The sequence below is a fragment of the Leptinotarsa decemlineata genome, unplaced genomic scaffold (assembly GCF_025532065.1).
Source record: "Leptinotarsa decemlineata unplaced genomic scaffold, Ldec_3_MD MMD2_tig00026336_RagTag_RagTag, whole genome shotgun sequence".
NCBI classification, from domain to species: domain Eukaryota; kingdom Metazoa; phylum Arthropoda; class Insecta; order Coleoptera; family Chrysomelidae; genus Leptinotarsa; species Leptinotarsa decemlineata.
The window spans coordinates 2,848,988-2,866,058 of NW_027412692.1; the positions used below are offsets into that span (position 1 = coordinate 2,848,988).

General features: G+C 37.3%; 1 protein-coding gene across 3 annotated transcripts in view; it reads left to right on the forward strand.

Annotated features, from left to right (window-relative positions):
* LOC111504041 (protein kinase C-binding protein NELL1) overlaps positions 1–17,071 on the forward strand; it is a 174,850-nt gene that overhangs the window by 132,947 nt on the left and 24,832 nt on the right. For all 3 annotated transcript variants that reach the window (XM_023158519.2, XM_023158527.2, XM_023158535.2), the window contains exons 4-8: positions 3,707–3,986; positions 8,039–8,194; positions 13,178–13,306; positions 14,688–14,781; positions 16,185–16,376. In XM_023158519.2, the coding sequence (XP_023014287.1) occupies positions 3,707–3,986; positions 8,039–8,194; positions 13,178–13,306; positions 14,688–14,781; positions 16,185–16,376 (851 nt within the window). The remainder of the gene's footprint in view (positions 1–3,706; positions 3,987–8,038; positions 8,195–13,177; positions 13,307–14,687; positions 14,782–16,184; positions 16,377–17,071) is intronic.

Below are 17,071 nucleotides of genomic sequence, written 5' to 3' on the forward strand. Positions count from 1 at the left end.
CATCCATCAAATATACAACTTAAATAAATCTACAATTTTCTATTATTGAGTCTGAAATTATTAATTGAGACGTGATTAGGGATCCTGTAGTCCACGCAGAATCTGGTCGTTACATCTTTTGAAGTAACACCCACTACCATAGTTCATGTTCAAAAAGTAATATGGGATGGAATCAAAGGATGCAATCTTGCCAGGATCACCTTGAGCGACCCTGGGAAGCTGGCAACGAAGAAATATCTGGCGATGACCATGAACAATTTACGCTTAACAATACGATTTCTGACTAGCCACTGTCAACTAAGGAAACATCTCCATAATATGGGGCTAGTGGACACACCTCTATGCAGGATGTGTAAACAGGAAGATGAGACTGTCAGGCATGTCCTATGCGAGTTCCCGGAGTTATCGTCAATAAGAGAGTGTATGTTTGGCGAGTCTTGGCCTACACCTGTCGATATAAAGGAGATGTCTCCCAGTGACCTGTCGACCTTCCTGTAAAGGACAGGATGGACGATGACCTAGGAGGACAACTCCTCGGGGAGATGTACAATGGGTCACACGTGGCCTAAGTGCTGTAAGCTTACAGTCACCCTCCCTACTCTACAGATACAGATAATATCATTAGAGGAGGTGTCAATAGAAGATGAAGGAAATAATAGTAATGAACTTCTGAGGACAGTTCTTAAGCAGCAGAAGGAAAATTAATCAGGATCAGAATCTACTTGATTATTTCATTCCTTCATTACGCATTCCTTCAACATGTCAACGCGACCTTTATTTCTATCATCAACTTTATCAGTTTGGTAATGTTCGCATATAATGTCCGATTATGACTTAATTCTGCAACTGTCGAATTTCATTGTAGAAAATACGTGGATTTCTTTCATTACAAACCTGTTTGGCTCACATAGTACTTCTATGAGAACATAGCTACAAGATGCAGGAACAGTTGATGAGTTCCGTTATAACGAGCAAATACTTTGTAAAGGAGCCCCCCCAATTTTGACAACTTCATCATTGCTTTGCACAAACTCATACCTCCTTTTTATGGTCATTTAGTTTGCTACGATTATTGAAAGGGTTCTGTTGATTTCATTCATTCAACAGAGATTCCTGAAACCTCAATTAGAACTTTTCACTCAAGAGTTTTTTTTTCTATCTTTCACTGCTCTAACTTTGACATACTCTGCTACCAAATCAAGGATATACCTGTGACATGACGACTTGGATTTTTTGGATATACAAAAAGTCCACACTTCGTATGCACTTTCAAATTTTCTAAGAATTGAGAATGATGTAATTACTTTTTTGGAGGGAGTCAATTTTGGTCATTCATTCACTTACCTCACCGGGTTACGTTAGGTTAAGTTAGGTCTGAAGTGAGTGGGTCTATCCCGCAAGGGTTTATTGTGGATGACACCTTTTCACATTCAACCAAATGAATCCAGCTTCTTAACGAAGCTGATTAGTTTGTTTGGTGAGTGGTCTTTCAGGTCAGATGGTAAGAGTACGCCTCTGCTGAATTCTAAAAACAAAGTATACGCTCTGCTGTTTCATTATTTTCCAAACAAAGGCGACAAACACTATCTTCTGACAGTCCGAGTCTCTGCATATGATGATTGAAATGACAGTGACCTGTAAGAAGACTTGTTAGACATCGTAGTTCATCCCTACTGTAGTTCAACAACTGTTTGATATCAAGCTTCAAAGGGTAAATAAACACCTTGGAGTGAGTCAATCCTGGAAGATTCTGCCAGAAGTTCATAAATCTTCTTGCCATCCAGGTGTTCAATATTTGTTTGGCAAAGCCCAAAGCGATGCCAATGACAGGTTCTGGTCCGATGAAGCTGCTTGCAGCACCCTTCTTTGCAAGGGAGTCAGCAGCTTCATTGCCCTCTAGGCCAGTATGGCCAGGAATCCAGACCAGAGACAATCTGTTAAGTCGTTTTTGGCAATATGCTACCAATTTAGACGTTCTAAAGAAATGAACTTTAAATGGGCAAGCCTGTCTCAGATATACATACTCAGTAGGTTGAATGGACTGACGCCTATCAGAAAACAACTACTTCCCTGGCTAATACCACGAAAGGCGTTGGATTATATCCGACAGGCGTCAGTGCAGAAATCTTCACAGAAAATTTCCTGCATATGCAATTGGCAAAACAACTGAAAGGGTCAACCCTCAATTTTGGAACGGGTACACTTGCAGACCGGTTTTGGGCTCATTAGCCACTCGTCAGCGCAAGATAGTGGCCATCATTGACCTAAAGTCAATGATTTTCTCTAATTGAAAATCGAAATTATTTCAGAATATTCAATTCCTCGTCCTAAGTCAGAGCGAACAGCAAAACTGTCACTCCATCTAGTGGACGAGGTACCAACAAGTTATTCAGAGGAATCAGGCATTTGCCCGATTCCTCTGAATAAGGTAGGAAAACTTTATTATTAGTCAGTGGGCTATGCTTGAAGACAGGCAGTAAAAAGATCTAAAGAAATGAACTTTAAATATTCAAGCCAGTCTCAGATATACCTACACAGTAGTTTCAACCTACTGTGTAGGTAGTTTCAGATATACCTACACAGTAGTTTCAACCTACTGTGTAGGTATATCTGAGACTGGCTTCAAAATTTGAAGTTCATTTCTTTACTGCCTATCTTCAACCATAGCTCACTGACTGATAAGAAAAAATTCAGACGTTGTTCGGTAGGAGCCAAGAGCTTTCAACGCTGCTTGACTGTCCGAGAATATTTTCATTGACTTGTGTCTGAGGTTGTATTTATCCAATCTCTCCGCACATAATTCAATAGCGTTAATTTCCGCTTGAAATACAGTCGCATAGGTTCCTAGGCTGGTAGATATCTCTGTCCTGGGTGTGCGACTAAAAACACCTGCACCAGAACCGAAAGATGTTTTTGATCCATCTGTGAACCAACAACTATCTGCTCTAATATTTCCTTCTCCCGGAGGATCCGATCCTCTCTACTCGGGAATAGTACTTTATAAGCCAGTTCGTAGTTAACAGTTGGAGGCATAAAGTCAGAGATCATTTCCTGAATGCTGTGACTTCCAGTGAAAACCAACAGTCAGTTGCACTCTGCAATAAATTGATTTGTACAATTGGCAACTCACTTCACTAACATTTTTTCAAAGATTTTTCGGCTAGGAAGTTTTTAAATTGACATTCTGTATACTGGTGTCTCTGATGCCTGACCTACTAGTGTCGTTTGGAAGATAATATACAGGGTGTTGATTAAGTATGTACCATAAATTTAACAGACAATTCTCTAGGTAATTTTAAAACTAAATATTCATATAAACATGGATCCGCAAATCCTTCTTTCTCAAGATACAGTGGTGTACATTTTTAAGTCAAAAATATTCGTTCTAGTCCCGCTCGAGACGCTACTGGACTTAATAAATTGAATCATGTTCGGGCTAAATTAGCTCCTTGATTATATGAATACTATTGCCAAATTACAACAAAATTGGGTAAAGGATATTTAAAATATTTACGACAAACTTTTTTTTACTTTTATTTTAACACCCTATATCTTGAGAACGAAAGATTTGCGGACCCATGTTTATATGAACATTTCGTCTTGAAATTACCTGAAGAATCGCCTGTTGAATTTATGATACATACTTAATTAACACCCTGTATACACATCCTATTCAATTTTTCAAAATGATTGTTTAATTTTCCAGGTACCTAGAACTTCAGTCGAGTAGCCGTGCTGACGAAATTCGTCTATCTTATATTACCAAACTAAATTCCAAAGTGTACGTCGAAAAATTTCCCTACCGTTTGAATGACAACAAGTGGCACGATATTGTGGTATCAGTGAGCGGACCAGAAGTGGAATTGTTAGTAGACTGCAAATCGCTCTTCAAGAGGGTGCTGAGGATGGGAGAACCAATCAGAAACTTTCCGGGGACGACGCAGTTGTGGATAGGTCAGAGAAACAATATGACTTATCCTTTTAAGGTGAGTGAGGTGGAATACATCCAAAATGAAGTTCCTTATAATTTGTTTTCATGTTTCGTAAAATATCTTATGTGGTTTTGGGAAAGAAACGTTTGTTTGGCTTTATACAAATTTATACAAAAAAATGTGGAAAACCACCACCAATTTTCAACAATAAACAAACATAAAAATAATATATTGTTATTTTCCCCGTTGGTTCGATGATAATTGTACACTGGACAATTGAATTCAGTCCTATTTCACCACTACACTGCCAATATAACATAAAAGATTCAACTAAACTTTAGATTAATATTCGTCTGTCGCCTCACTATCTCACTTCGTACCGCACTTCCAACTAGACTTGTCCCATCTGTCTATTGATAGTGTTTATAGTGTCATCCCCAAAATATGCATCATATGGGAAACTAATTTATTAAGGGTTTTTCGATAAAATGTTATTCTTGATAAAAATTTGTGCATCCCCTAAAACTGAATATGCACCAACAAAATACAGTAAAACACACGTAATGTACGAGGAGCTTTCAAATATTCGATTTTGAGACAAGAGTGAAGTACTCTCATTTTGAAAAATTTTGGGAAATGTTATTTAAAAATAGTTGTTCAACAGTGAAATTTACATCTAGGTTTGAAATCATGGACATCTAAGTGAAGTTTCATTATTTCACCCATTTTTTTTAAAATGGGGTTTACGAAAAAAAAATTGCTGAAACGATAAATAGACAGCATCCTGTATACGACAGTTTATTTCAAAAGCCTTGAATATTGAGAATTACACAAATATGGCATTAACCATTGTAATTTTTTTTGAAGAGTAAAAAAATTTTCAAAGTTTTTGCTGCAAAGTTATTTTTATTTTGTGTTGAAACAAAATATTACTCAAAATTATACGGTATTTCAACAAGAACTTAATATTCGATAACATCAAATCACAAAACAGAAAAATAAAATAGGTTTTTCGGAACAAACTCAGTAATTTTCTGGAGGTTTTCTTGTCCAAAATAATTCTCCAAAATAATCTGTATGTATCTGTATTAATATGTATATAATAATGGAAGTCTCTGGAAGCTAATGAGGAAGTGTCTGGAAGACTCTCGAAGTCACAGTCGATAACGAAGATCAGTGGCGGTCAAATGTACCCTAAAGCAATCAGAAAAAGAACACTATAATTATTATCCTGAAATAATCAAATATATAACAGCTTATCAGAATATATCACAATATACAGATTATGAAACTTGCCATTGTGTAGGACAAGAACATTTAAACATCGGCGGTATGACACAAAAATGAAAAATCATACGGGATAGATGAGATTATGATGTATGTGAATAAAGTAGCAAAAATGTGTTGAAAATGCCTTTCTCAATTTTCCTTGATATGTCTTTCACCAACGCTAGATTTCCGAACTATTGTTGAATATCTCTCTATGAATTTCTTCAGAAACCAAAAAAGGAAAGCCTAACTAGCCAAGTGGATTGCGAATTATCAACGCAAACCTATTAATCATCAAAATGTTAAAAGGGATAATACGGTCAAAAGAGTTCACTCTTGAATTTGTCGATTTGTATAAAGCTTCCTGAGAATTGAAACCCAGCATTCCGTTGAATAATCTAAAATACTTAGGCAAATATGGTACCATAATTTGATTCCGAAAGATGTCTATGAAACATCAATATTTTGATGAGGATAAAATATTCTGACCTGAAACAGATTGATCATTTCGAAACAAAAATGGGTTTTTTAATATCGCCGTCCATCTTTGGTCCATAATTTTTTTGTTTACATCAATGATATAGTCGTTAATTTCTAGAATTACTTTCTCCAATTTCTGTTGATGACAATGGCATGATAACTTACCTATGGATGGAAAAGAGAAAAGCACACGGCAACTGACCTATAAGTAGTTTCGAAGTATAGGGCAAGGTCTAATTCAATTGTCGATATTAATAATCGAATCATCCGGAGAAAGCTTGCTCTGAAATAATTTTTTTGAATTCTTGTTACATTGTTTCTTTTCTTTCTTCTATCAGCATTCAACTGCATTTTAATTATTTTTATTATTTGCATATTATTGACAAATTATTTATCGCCCAACCCATTTCTTAATTCATATCCATTTCAGGTCACACACATTTCGTTTTATTTTGATGGTATCTTCTTCTCATTTTTATACGTTTTCAGACGTTGCAAATGAAAACCTCTAACATACACCAAGAAAAATTGTCAAAAAAAAATGAGAAATTTTCTGGTAAATATAAACTGTATAGAAGGCTGGCGCAAAATCCAAAATCCAACAACGAGCTATGTTTCAGATTTGAGGAAAATTTCATCCCCATTTTGGTCGAGAAATATATAAAAATGACGAAATTTTCAATGTGGTAACGTAAAATATCATCTGACATTTCTGAAAATCATTGTCATAAAATATTTTAATGATTTTGTTGACACCAGAACTTACACCAAAATAACAAATTTTAGTTGATGTTTGAATTCAATAATTGCCGACGGAACGGGTATTCGGAAATATATATTTTTAAGGAAAGAACACAAGCACTACAGGAAAATCCTAAGGCGTTGTAAGAGCGGTGTTTGTGCGAAAGTAATACATCCCATTGAATTTGAATCGCTGGAGATTAAACCCATTTGGAAAAATTTTCGCAGGAAATGTACTCCAGATGAACGCAGTTCTCCAAATGAAAGAGATCTCAAACAGTGAAGTTCGAGGTGCACTGAGTTGAACATCAAAACGATGAGCAGCCACAGTCCGTCTCGTGTTTCTGATATGTACCGCTCTTGGTGGTATCAAATGTGCCAAGTCACTTAAACACTTCCCTTGAACGTATCTATAGAACAGAGACAAATCCCCAACTTTTCTTCGATGTTCCAGACTATCAAGGTTGAAAGTGATGTTTGCGTCTCCAATCAAGCGGATAGTTTTTTTCTGGATGGAATCCAGCAGCTTCAAGGTATTTTTAGGGGCGGAGCTCCATACAAGAAAACAATACTCCAGAGAAGGTCTGATCTGTGCTTTATAAAGCATCAACAGTTGCTGAGGTGTGTACAGTTTTTTTGTTCGGAACAGTGTTACAAGCTTTTGAGAAGCAGCGTTTGCAATTCCAGCGACATGATTGTGCCAAGGTATATTGGTGTCCATTTCAACCCCCAACAAACTCATCGAAGCAGAAAGCGGAATTGACTCATTAATTGGTTTTTCAATGATGAATTGATTTTGTTTCATGGTCTTTTTTCAACCAATGTGAATAATTTTTGGTGCTTGCTATCTTGATCAAAATGAAAGTTATTATAATTTCAAGAGAAATGTGTTTTCAGAAAAATAGTATTACAGTGATGATATGTTCATTAGAACTAGGCAAAAAGTTCAAAATATTTCAAGCATCTCTCCCCAAAAAAGAAACTATTTTGGTTTTCATTTAATTATTCCAATATTGAAATGGTCATTGATTGTGATAATTTCATGGTATTGAAGTTGGAAATGATGATTAAATCATATAGTCATCTTTGATAGTTTTAATGATGTCGCCATTTATTCTATTTCTTCGATCCGAATGAATTTCTATATATGCATAGGATTTTTCAATTGGGTAGTAACTCATCTGATATGTGAATGATTTGTTGGATCCTCTTCAATCTCACTTCATATTATGTTAATTGAAATAGTATTTTGGCAGAACAATAATTCATGAAAAACTCATTCCCCTCTCAGACAATGGTTTCGTGCGATAAACATCTCAAGATAACTCATTTGTATTACTTTTTCGTTATTTCGAAGTAGTCAGTCAATTCGTGCACGTACTGGAATCAGAATAAAATAGTTAACCTCAAGATTGCATGTTCGGTGAACCAGACGACAACAAAATCATTTTCTTTTCGAACTGACTGAGGTTTTTTTGTTGCAAACCTTGAAGGTAAATATCCTCCACAAGGAAATTCAGGGGCTGATAGCAGAGCACATAATCTGTGCATTTCCCGCCGCAGATCTGATCAGGTTATATAGTAAATATAATAAGAGATATATTTTTCTGTTTCAGGGCGGAATGCAAAATGTACGACTGATTGGAGGACCACACGGCTACCTATCGTCCTGTCCAGATTTGGATTCAACGTGTCCGTCATGTGGCCAATTCTTCCAGCTTCAGAATACCGTGCAGGAACTGACGAGGCATCTTCAGGAACTTTCCGAAAGGGTATATGGACTAACATGTAATTCAGAAATAATGCGTTCTGTACATACCACAACACTGAAATTTCTAGAAAGTTGATACATGTTTTCTAAAAAATGAGCATTGGCAGAAGAGATTTTTCAAATTCAAACATCCATTCATTTTAACGTTATTGTAGGTGGGCAGGTCTGAAATGAGTGGATCCATTCGGCCCTCCGCTGCAACCTGTGACGATTTATTGTGGCTCAACCAAATGAATCCAGTTTCAGAACGGAACCGATTACTTTATTCAATGGGTTACCTTTTAGGTCATCTAGCATGAGAGGTATTGCCAAATGCTAAAAAACCGATTTCGGGCATCACGGTTCATGGTCCGGTTAGTGTGGTTCATCCTAAGGGTTCAGGTGTAGATCCGGCCTATGAGGCTGCCCGCTCCCAGCTCCGGGATTTCCTTCTGGGCTTCCAGGAGTCTGGCTGGGGAAATGGGAGTTTATTCCTCGGGATTCTTCTGATGGATGCGCATAGCTTCCAGGAAGTAGATAGTATGTCGATGGCAGCGCTGTTGTGCAGTTCAGTGTTTGGTTGATGTTTTCCTCGAAGTTCTTGAAATCTTACTTACTAAGTGTGAGTTTGATACTATCATGGTAAACGATAGGGAAGGTTGTGAATGTTTCGAAGGATTCTTCTCTTGGTTGTTGATATAATAATCACTATCGTTTCTTCCTTCAGGCTGATATTGTTGTCATATCTGTAGGTTGCAGTTGCAAACAGTCTGGAGTCTTTTTCATGTTCAGCAACCCTTATTCTAATCAAAAGCCGAGTTGCGGCACAGGAGCATGTTATGCGATAAACTCCTAGGCACGATTGGTGTCTCTTGTAACCTACGCCGACTTCAGGCATTACTGCATTTTCTTAATGGATCTATACAAAGTCCTGATATTCTGCTTTCCAAGCAACCGGTTAGTTTCGGGGTGTTGTTGCCTCCGTCTTCGGCCGACGTTTAGGATTGATTGTCATCGACTTCTCGATGTCCCGTTAGGAGTACTAATTAGCAAGAAAAACTTCTTCAAATTGTTTTTACTTTTCTTCTAAATGCTGTAGGGCGTAGATTCTTTTCGCTCATTTCCTCAACGATGCCATTATTCCACATTTTTAACTGGAGCGTTGGTTCGAGCGTTTCTTTAGGTCACTGTCGGTATGGATAGCCTTTCAATATACTGTGTAGTATATTCGCTCTATACAAGCGACCTGCCTAGGTCCGATAGAGTGAAGATATCCCTGTACGCCGATGACACGGCTCTACTCTCGTCTTCCATGGGGCGGGAGCTCGGCGTCGTCTACATGCAGCGTGCATTGGACGACCTCGAGCGCTGGTACCTCGATTGGAAGATCCGAGTAAACCCGGAAAAGACTCAGGCGATAACCATGGAAAGATTACTATCTTCTCCGGCCAGAAAAGTGAGAATCTCTGGAAGGGAGATTGACTGGCAGGCGCGAGTAAAGTACCTCGGTCTTTTAATAGACCGTAGGCTCACTTGGAACCCGCACATTACGTACGTCAAATCCAAGATCGAGGGTCGAATAGCTAGACTATACCCTCTGATCAACAGGAAATCTAAAATGAGTTTGAAAAACAAGATCACGATCTACAACACGATGTTCAAGTCTGTCATCATGTACGCTTCAGGCGTCTGGGGACAAGCGGCTCCGTCCAACATTTCCATTTTGGAAAGGTTACAAAATAAGTTAATTAGGATGATTGTGAATGCTCCTTGGTTCGTGCGGAATGAAGCCATCCGCAGAGATTTGCAGCTGCCTTCCATTCGGCAGTCCATTCAGTCGAGGAACGCGAGAGTTTTCGAAAAAACGGAAACTCACGAAAACCCGTTAGTTAGGGAAGCCACAGACTATGCTGTAGACGACCCCTCCCGATATAGAAGGCCCCGACACTCTGTCGAATGAGGCCCTCATGCCCCCGTTAAAGGATGAATAACTTTTTCATCCATCCCACCCCAGCCAGGTAGGGGTATCCCGTGAAGGGCGGCACTGATGTCTAAGGACTTCATGCCGTCACCCATCAGTCATGTACCCATTGGTCCCTCTCAAGGCCAATGATCAGCCAAAAGGGTAGGGGAGCTGGTCTCCAAACCTGAACGAAATGAAGATGGATTTCGACTGTGTAGTATAATTGGTTTTTCATTCTTGTCACTGGAACATCCAGAAATACTAATAGTATGTCTGTCTTTGGCGGGGTTTCGATCTGTTGTGGCATGATAAGAATTCAGGAGTGGATCCGGGCTGTGAGGCTGCCCGCCACCGAACATCCAAACTGTCCTGGAAAATCTCCGAGATATCTTCTCAGAATGCAAGGAGTCTGGCTGGGGAAAACAGGAGCTCCTTCCTCGGGATCCTTCTGATGGTTGCTCATGACTTCTAGGTAGTAGAAAGCGTATCAATGGCAGCGGTGTTCGTGCTGTTCAATGTTTGGTTGACGTATAAGCATCGGAGTTTCTGAAATTTCACGTTGCTAGGTGTGAGTTTGACGCTATCATATAGCATGGCTTAGGAGCGGTAGGGAAGGTTGTGAATGTTTCGAAGGATTCTCTTTCCGGATTTAATCCGGATTTTCATATACCAATGGCGCGCTTATAGACGCAGGCTATAGTTATCAGTGGCTGAAGAGGAAGGAGCCACCCCTGAAGAATCATGTGTGGGTTTTTCGACCAGCCTATACTGCTCAGACGGTCCAGGCATTCCCACCGTACTAGTATTTTGAAAAGCTATTGTCTGCACTCTACTTCATGTTCAGCAACCCTGCTGATCGAATGCTGGGTTGTGTAACAAACCCTAAAGTTTACCGCATAATTGCGATAAACCCCAGGGTTTGATTGTAATCTCTTTCATCCATTATCGACCTGATGTTTTCTCAGATAGATAACAAATATATCATCTATATATCGGTATCACACTTGAGGCATCAGGTATGAGTTCTATCGCTTTTTGTTCAAAGTACTCCATGTTGGGATCAGTCACGGCAGGAGTTAGGAGACTTATTATAGCAGCTTCATCCAGTTGCTCGAAGGCATTATCGTTTCAGAGAAAGTATTTTTCCAAGAGATAGACATGAAATAGACTGGTTATGTCTGATGAGAATAGAATCCTGATGAGCACTTGGGACTCCTCTGGTTCCCTTGTCCTGAAATTGAACTCATTTTCCATCATTCTGTATGTTATTGTATCAATCTTTTTTCAGTTCACGGTTCCAGTTATCACGGTTCCAGAGCAAGCAAAGTTTGAAAAATTATTCCAGCAAGATTCTGCCGATACAGGCTAGGTATCCTCGTATTTTATGTCTCGTACAACCTCACGTAGGCCATAAAGAAACTTATAGCAATGACTCATGACATGTCATTGGTGAAAAAGAATGATATTAGGAGAGGAAGATATCCTCGATAGTTTTGTCGTCGTTTTACTTTTCATCAAGGTGCCTTTGAAGGAATCTCTAGGGCTCACCACTATACCCGGTTAATTTCGTATCTATTTCACAGTTCACTATATAACTGAGCAGTCAACATACACGATGGAGACTGAGAAAACAAAATTAGCATTTCTGAGTGTTCTGGTGACAAAAACCGGAGACCAATTACATCACAGTGTATATTGAAAGGCAATTCACATTAATAGAGTGAACCACCTCGACACGCTCGAACTCCAACACCAGTCAGAAGTCAACAATAATTTCAAAACTGACGAAATGAGCAAAAAAGATCTGCATCCTGCAACATCTACGAGAAGAGCAAAAAACTCCCTAAAAGTTTTTCTTCCTAATTGGGACTCCAAACAAGGCATCAAGAAGGCGAAAAAAATTTATCCGGAACGTAGTCCAAAGCACTTTGATGCCAGCAGCAACACACCCTAATGGGGGTATCTGAAATCAACTATACCTGAAAATACTAGATTTAGCCAAGCAGGGTTTTTTCGCCTCTGTGAATTATCGTTTGAGCGTGAATGTTGCTGACCAGGGGAGTTTGTTTCATCATCTGATGGAAATTATGTAATTGTTACTTAAGAATGTGGCGCAAGAAGAGATGATGTCACTCTCGTGCTGCACAACCTAGCCTCCCAGGTGTGTTAACAGGTTCAGTAGTTAGGAAACTGATCTCTTGATCCTATGTAAAAGGGAGGACATTGGGGTCGTTTAGTAGACGTTTTTATCTACTTCATAGTACATAGTCCCATGAGTAGCTGGACAAAGAAATTCCATAACGCCAGAGCCTCACATTGCTATGACTTCCTACCACGAGAGGGCGTCCGGTATCTCAGAGTCATGCATTCTTTCGCCACAGATACAAACACCATAGAATGAGGCCATCAGTTAAGGGGTCTCTTTTCTCCAAGTGAGATATTCCAAAGCGCCCCGCTGCAAGGCGGGGGCGTACTCAATACTCACTTCATACAGGATGCAGGTCCCATCGACGTCGCGTCGCCTAATGAGATTTAATTGCAGTAGCTTATAGCATAGTCCCAGTCGGACTTTGGAAGTAATCAGAATCTTTCTACTATCAGGACACAAAGAAATAACGTATTTACTGCAGTTGTTAACAGACTCAATGGATAATCTAAAAAAAGTCACGTCAACTTTCTGTACGAAGGCTACGACTTCCATTGCAAAAATAAAAGTGTACACAATAATGTTAAAATTTTGATGTCACATGGTTTATGATGTAACATAAAATCATTAGTTTCGAAAGTTGCATCTATCAACATCCAAGCGTCACACAATACAGGGCACTATTTCCACCACTGATTATCTCCAAATTAATCATCCTATTACCAAAATATTTGTATTCAAATGGAACACAAAATGGATTAAACAAAATAACCAATCAAAAATGAATTGGAGTAGGAGTACAAGTAGGAGTTTTGCACCAATGTGCGCTATGTTAATGCTGTTATAAGTTTCTAGGGTTGCTCAATATAAAATTATATTCAATTTCATTTTTACAGTTAGTGGTTGCAGAAAGCCGAATAAGCAAAGTAGAGGAATGTGACTGTCACAAATCCTGTCATTTGAATGGAACCATATATGCAGATGGAGCAAAATGGCAAAGCAAGTGTGACATATGTTCTTGTGTGGTAAGTTGAGAAAAATTTGACAAATATATGTATGAAAGTTCGTAAAATTTTGAATAAATGACATACTGGGATCACTCTGTACAATGAATCTAATGAAGTATAGAACAAATAACCTTCTATGGATAATTGTAGTGTAATGCAACTACAGTAAATTGAGAAAACATCATTTGAAGGTAAAAAATGTTAAAGAGTTTGAACTGTTTTTACAAAATATTTCATGTGACCCACAATTCAATTGTGGGACTCAACTGTTTCAGTTGGGGTATTTGATTTCACTGAAAAAAATACATAGTCAATATGAATGAAATAAATTACTCCAAATGAAACAATTCTGTAGAGAAACCAGTGTTATTATTTATATTTTATTTCGTATTCTGATGACACGTGGAAAGTATTATAGAATATGTAGAGTGCACATAAAAAATATTTCATATCAAAAACGTATACTATCACCTTTAGACAGTAGCCATAATACAAATATCCAAATTCATGTATTAGGCAGTCATGATTAATGCAAAATACATTAAGCGAACTATAGGTCAAAATGGAACTATTACCAGTGGAACTATTAATCAGTGACAGAACTATTTGAAGACAAAAGTGCCCTTATCAAAGTTTCGAAGGTCCAAACGCGATACAAAATTACTGATCCCTGAGTAACACTCATGTAGACTGATTGATGTTGATAACTGTGAGTACGTGTGGCAGATACTCAACAAAAAACAATAGGTAGCTCGGCTATTATCTTGAATTTCGAGTTGGAACTAAAATTCAGTGAATTTCGTCAATGACAAGTTTTGTAGCCCTTCTACTCCCACAATCATAACTTTTTTTTTTCTTGTTAAATTCAAGTTGTTATACATTAATACTAATAGTTTTTTATTATTATTAATATCAGCCAATTCATGTGAACTATATTTGTGTTTGTACTATTCGAGTGAGAAGGTTGATAATAATGAGTTATTGATCGCTGTTGGTGAACTAGGTACATATCGTAAGTCATTATTACATGTATGTGGTTAAAATTACATATTTGAATGAATCAATAATTAGTCCATCAATAAGTATAGAAATCAGGTGTATAATCAAAACACCAATAAAGTGTGTGTTCATATACTCATTATACATTTCTATAACGAACAAAAGAACGATAAAAATATCAATTCGAGCAGAAATGCGAATCAGTCAGGAAATGAAACATTGAAAACCAAAAATACGAAAACAATCATTATCGGTACCGTTGTAAGATTTATATTAAATATGGGTCTACTAACATATCATTAACGAAGCCTTGGTAACTGTAGTAGCTTATGGAACTTTTATTTGAAACAAAATTCGATATATTAATCATTGCATTGCATTGAATTTTCATTTTTTATAGCATGGGACCGTGGAGTGCCAGCCTGTGAAGTGTCCTGAACCACCTTGCAAGCATCCTGTCAATATTAGTGGACGATGCTGTCAAAGTTGTTTGAGTATGTATATAAACTTATTAGGAAACTGTTTCATAAAGATTGTACAAGCTGGTAAAATCTCATGCTTACATTGTAAAATGCGTTTATCCGTTAACAGTTACCACCCCTCACCAACTTCTACCCACAAATTTCCAAACTTCTTCCAGATAAGACTTAAGAGGTCTTACTCTTGACGTGCGATTCTTATCAATTTGATTATTTTTTTCTTTACATGTGTAAAAAAGTAATATCAATTGATATGAATTACTTTTGGAATTGTTACGGATTTTCTATATTACTATCTTTTATCTTTGAGGTACTCATATGATCATTGAATGATTGCTGTCATATAACGTCAAGTTGTTGAAGTTATACATAAAAAATTGTCACTTATTATTGGGACTATGGGAGTATTAGCGGTGTTGATGCAGTGAATTTTCATCATTTTCTTCATTTTAAACTGTCATACTTTTTTCTTTAGTGCGTTGACAATATCAATAGGTCATTCAGGACAGTCTCAACTGGCCCTTTTAGATAATTTGATTCACAGCCCACTCAATTTGTGAAGTTTTCTTCCTTTTACGAAAAACTTATCAAAATTTCGGATATGCGGTTGGTTACCTTAGTCACCGGCAGATGGGGCGATGACAAACGTGTTGTTTGTTGTTCGCTTCAGCCTAGTTCGAGGATGATACTCTCAAGGAATTCGATTTTCAGTTATCGGAAATTATCGACTTTATGTTGATGAGAGACACTACCTTGCACTGAAGAGTAGCCAAACGGCCCGAAACCGGTCTGCAAGTGTGTTTCAATAATTGAAAATCTATTGCGGCAATTGTATCGCCAATAGCATATACAGGAATAACTTCTATGAAGAATCCTGCACTGACATCTGTCGGATATAATTCGACGCCCTTCGTGGTATTAGCCAGGGGAGTAGTTTTCTGATAGGTGTCAGTCCATTAACCTACAGTGTAGGTGAGCATACTAACGAAAAATTATGTTGAAATTTACATTTAAACTAAAAAAAACTTAATCAATAGACTTGAATCAAATCTTTTAAAATTTTAATAAAAATGAAACCCCTAACTTTTTAATGTCTTCATTTTTTGGTTTGAAATTTTAATTTTAAACCAAAATTTTTTAAATATTTTAAATTTTTATTTATTTTGTCTCTATTTATTTAAAGGTAACTTAATGATTATATATATGCATATATATTTCCATATTTTAAAGTTCATTTCATGTTTACTATCCACATTTGGGTGATAAAAATTTATATTATGCAGTGGATACTTTTGATTATTTTTCTTTTTAAATTTCTTTCAGTTTCACCTTGCTTCTGAGTCTCTAATTCTTATCCCATTTTTGCCAGCTTTGTAATCTTTTTTGAAAGTTTGAATTATATTGTCTTTCATTTTCAGAAAACTGTTTATTTAATGGTCAATTTTATGACCACGGTGAAGTGATTACCGTGAAAAAGTGTGTGGATTGTGAATGCAAGGATGGATCCATGAAGTGCAATAAAACTGATCCAGAAAAGAGCTGTCCTAAACTGAACTGCCCACCAGAGAAGCAGTTCAGTGTGCCAGACCATTGCTGCATGTTTTGTCCAGGTATTTATAGAGAATTGATCTGATTATATTTGTAAGAAAAATTCAATTTTAGCAAAATATTCCAGTATGATTTAAACTTCTTTATAATGATCCTTGACAATTTCATGCTTATTCTGCATGCTTTTCTACAATTAACAATCCCGTCTCGCTATCATTGAATTATAGAAAAGTATCTGTTTAGACATTCTTCAATACCAGTTTTCAAAACTATCCTTTCGAATATTCAATTTGTATAAGATCGTTAAAGTTCGTAAAAAATCATAATCATGAAATAATATTCATTTATATTGCGTTTCACATATTCAAATTCGAGTCTATGCTAATTTCCGAAACAGTGAGGAATAACCCGTCTGATAAATTGTACAAATGTTGCCATTTCAATATATAATAGGAAATACTCCAAAGATAAACTATGTAAGTTTGAACAGAGTGGGCCAACTGTTTGAAATCTGTTTGAAACATATTTCTCCGTGAACCGGATGTAACCCCTTTACGGCAACTCTCAGAAGCCGAAATTAGTGCGTGCTGAGTTTTAAAATGGTCTTGCTTTTTAACGTACACAGGTTGGACGATACACAGTTAAATCGATAAGTGCTGGGATAAATTGCAATGGATAATAAATATGCTTAGTACAAAAAAGTATCAACAGCAAGGGGTGTGAGCCATATAAGTGCCTGGCGAATATTAAAGGAGTA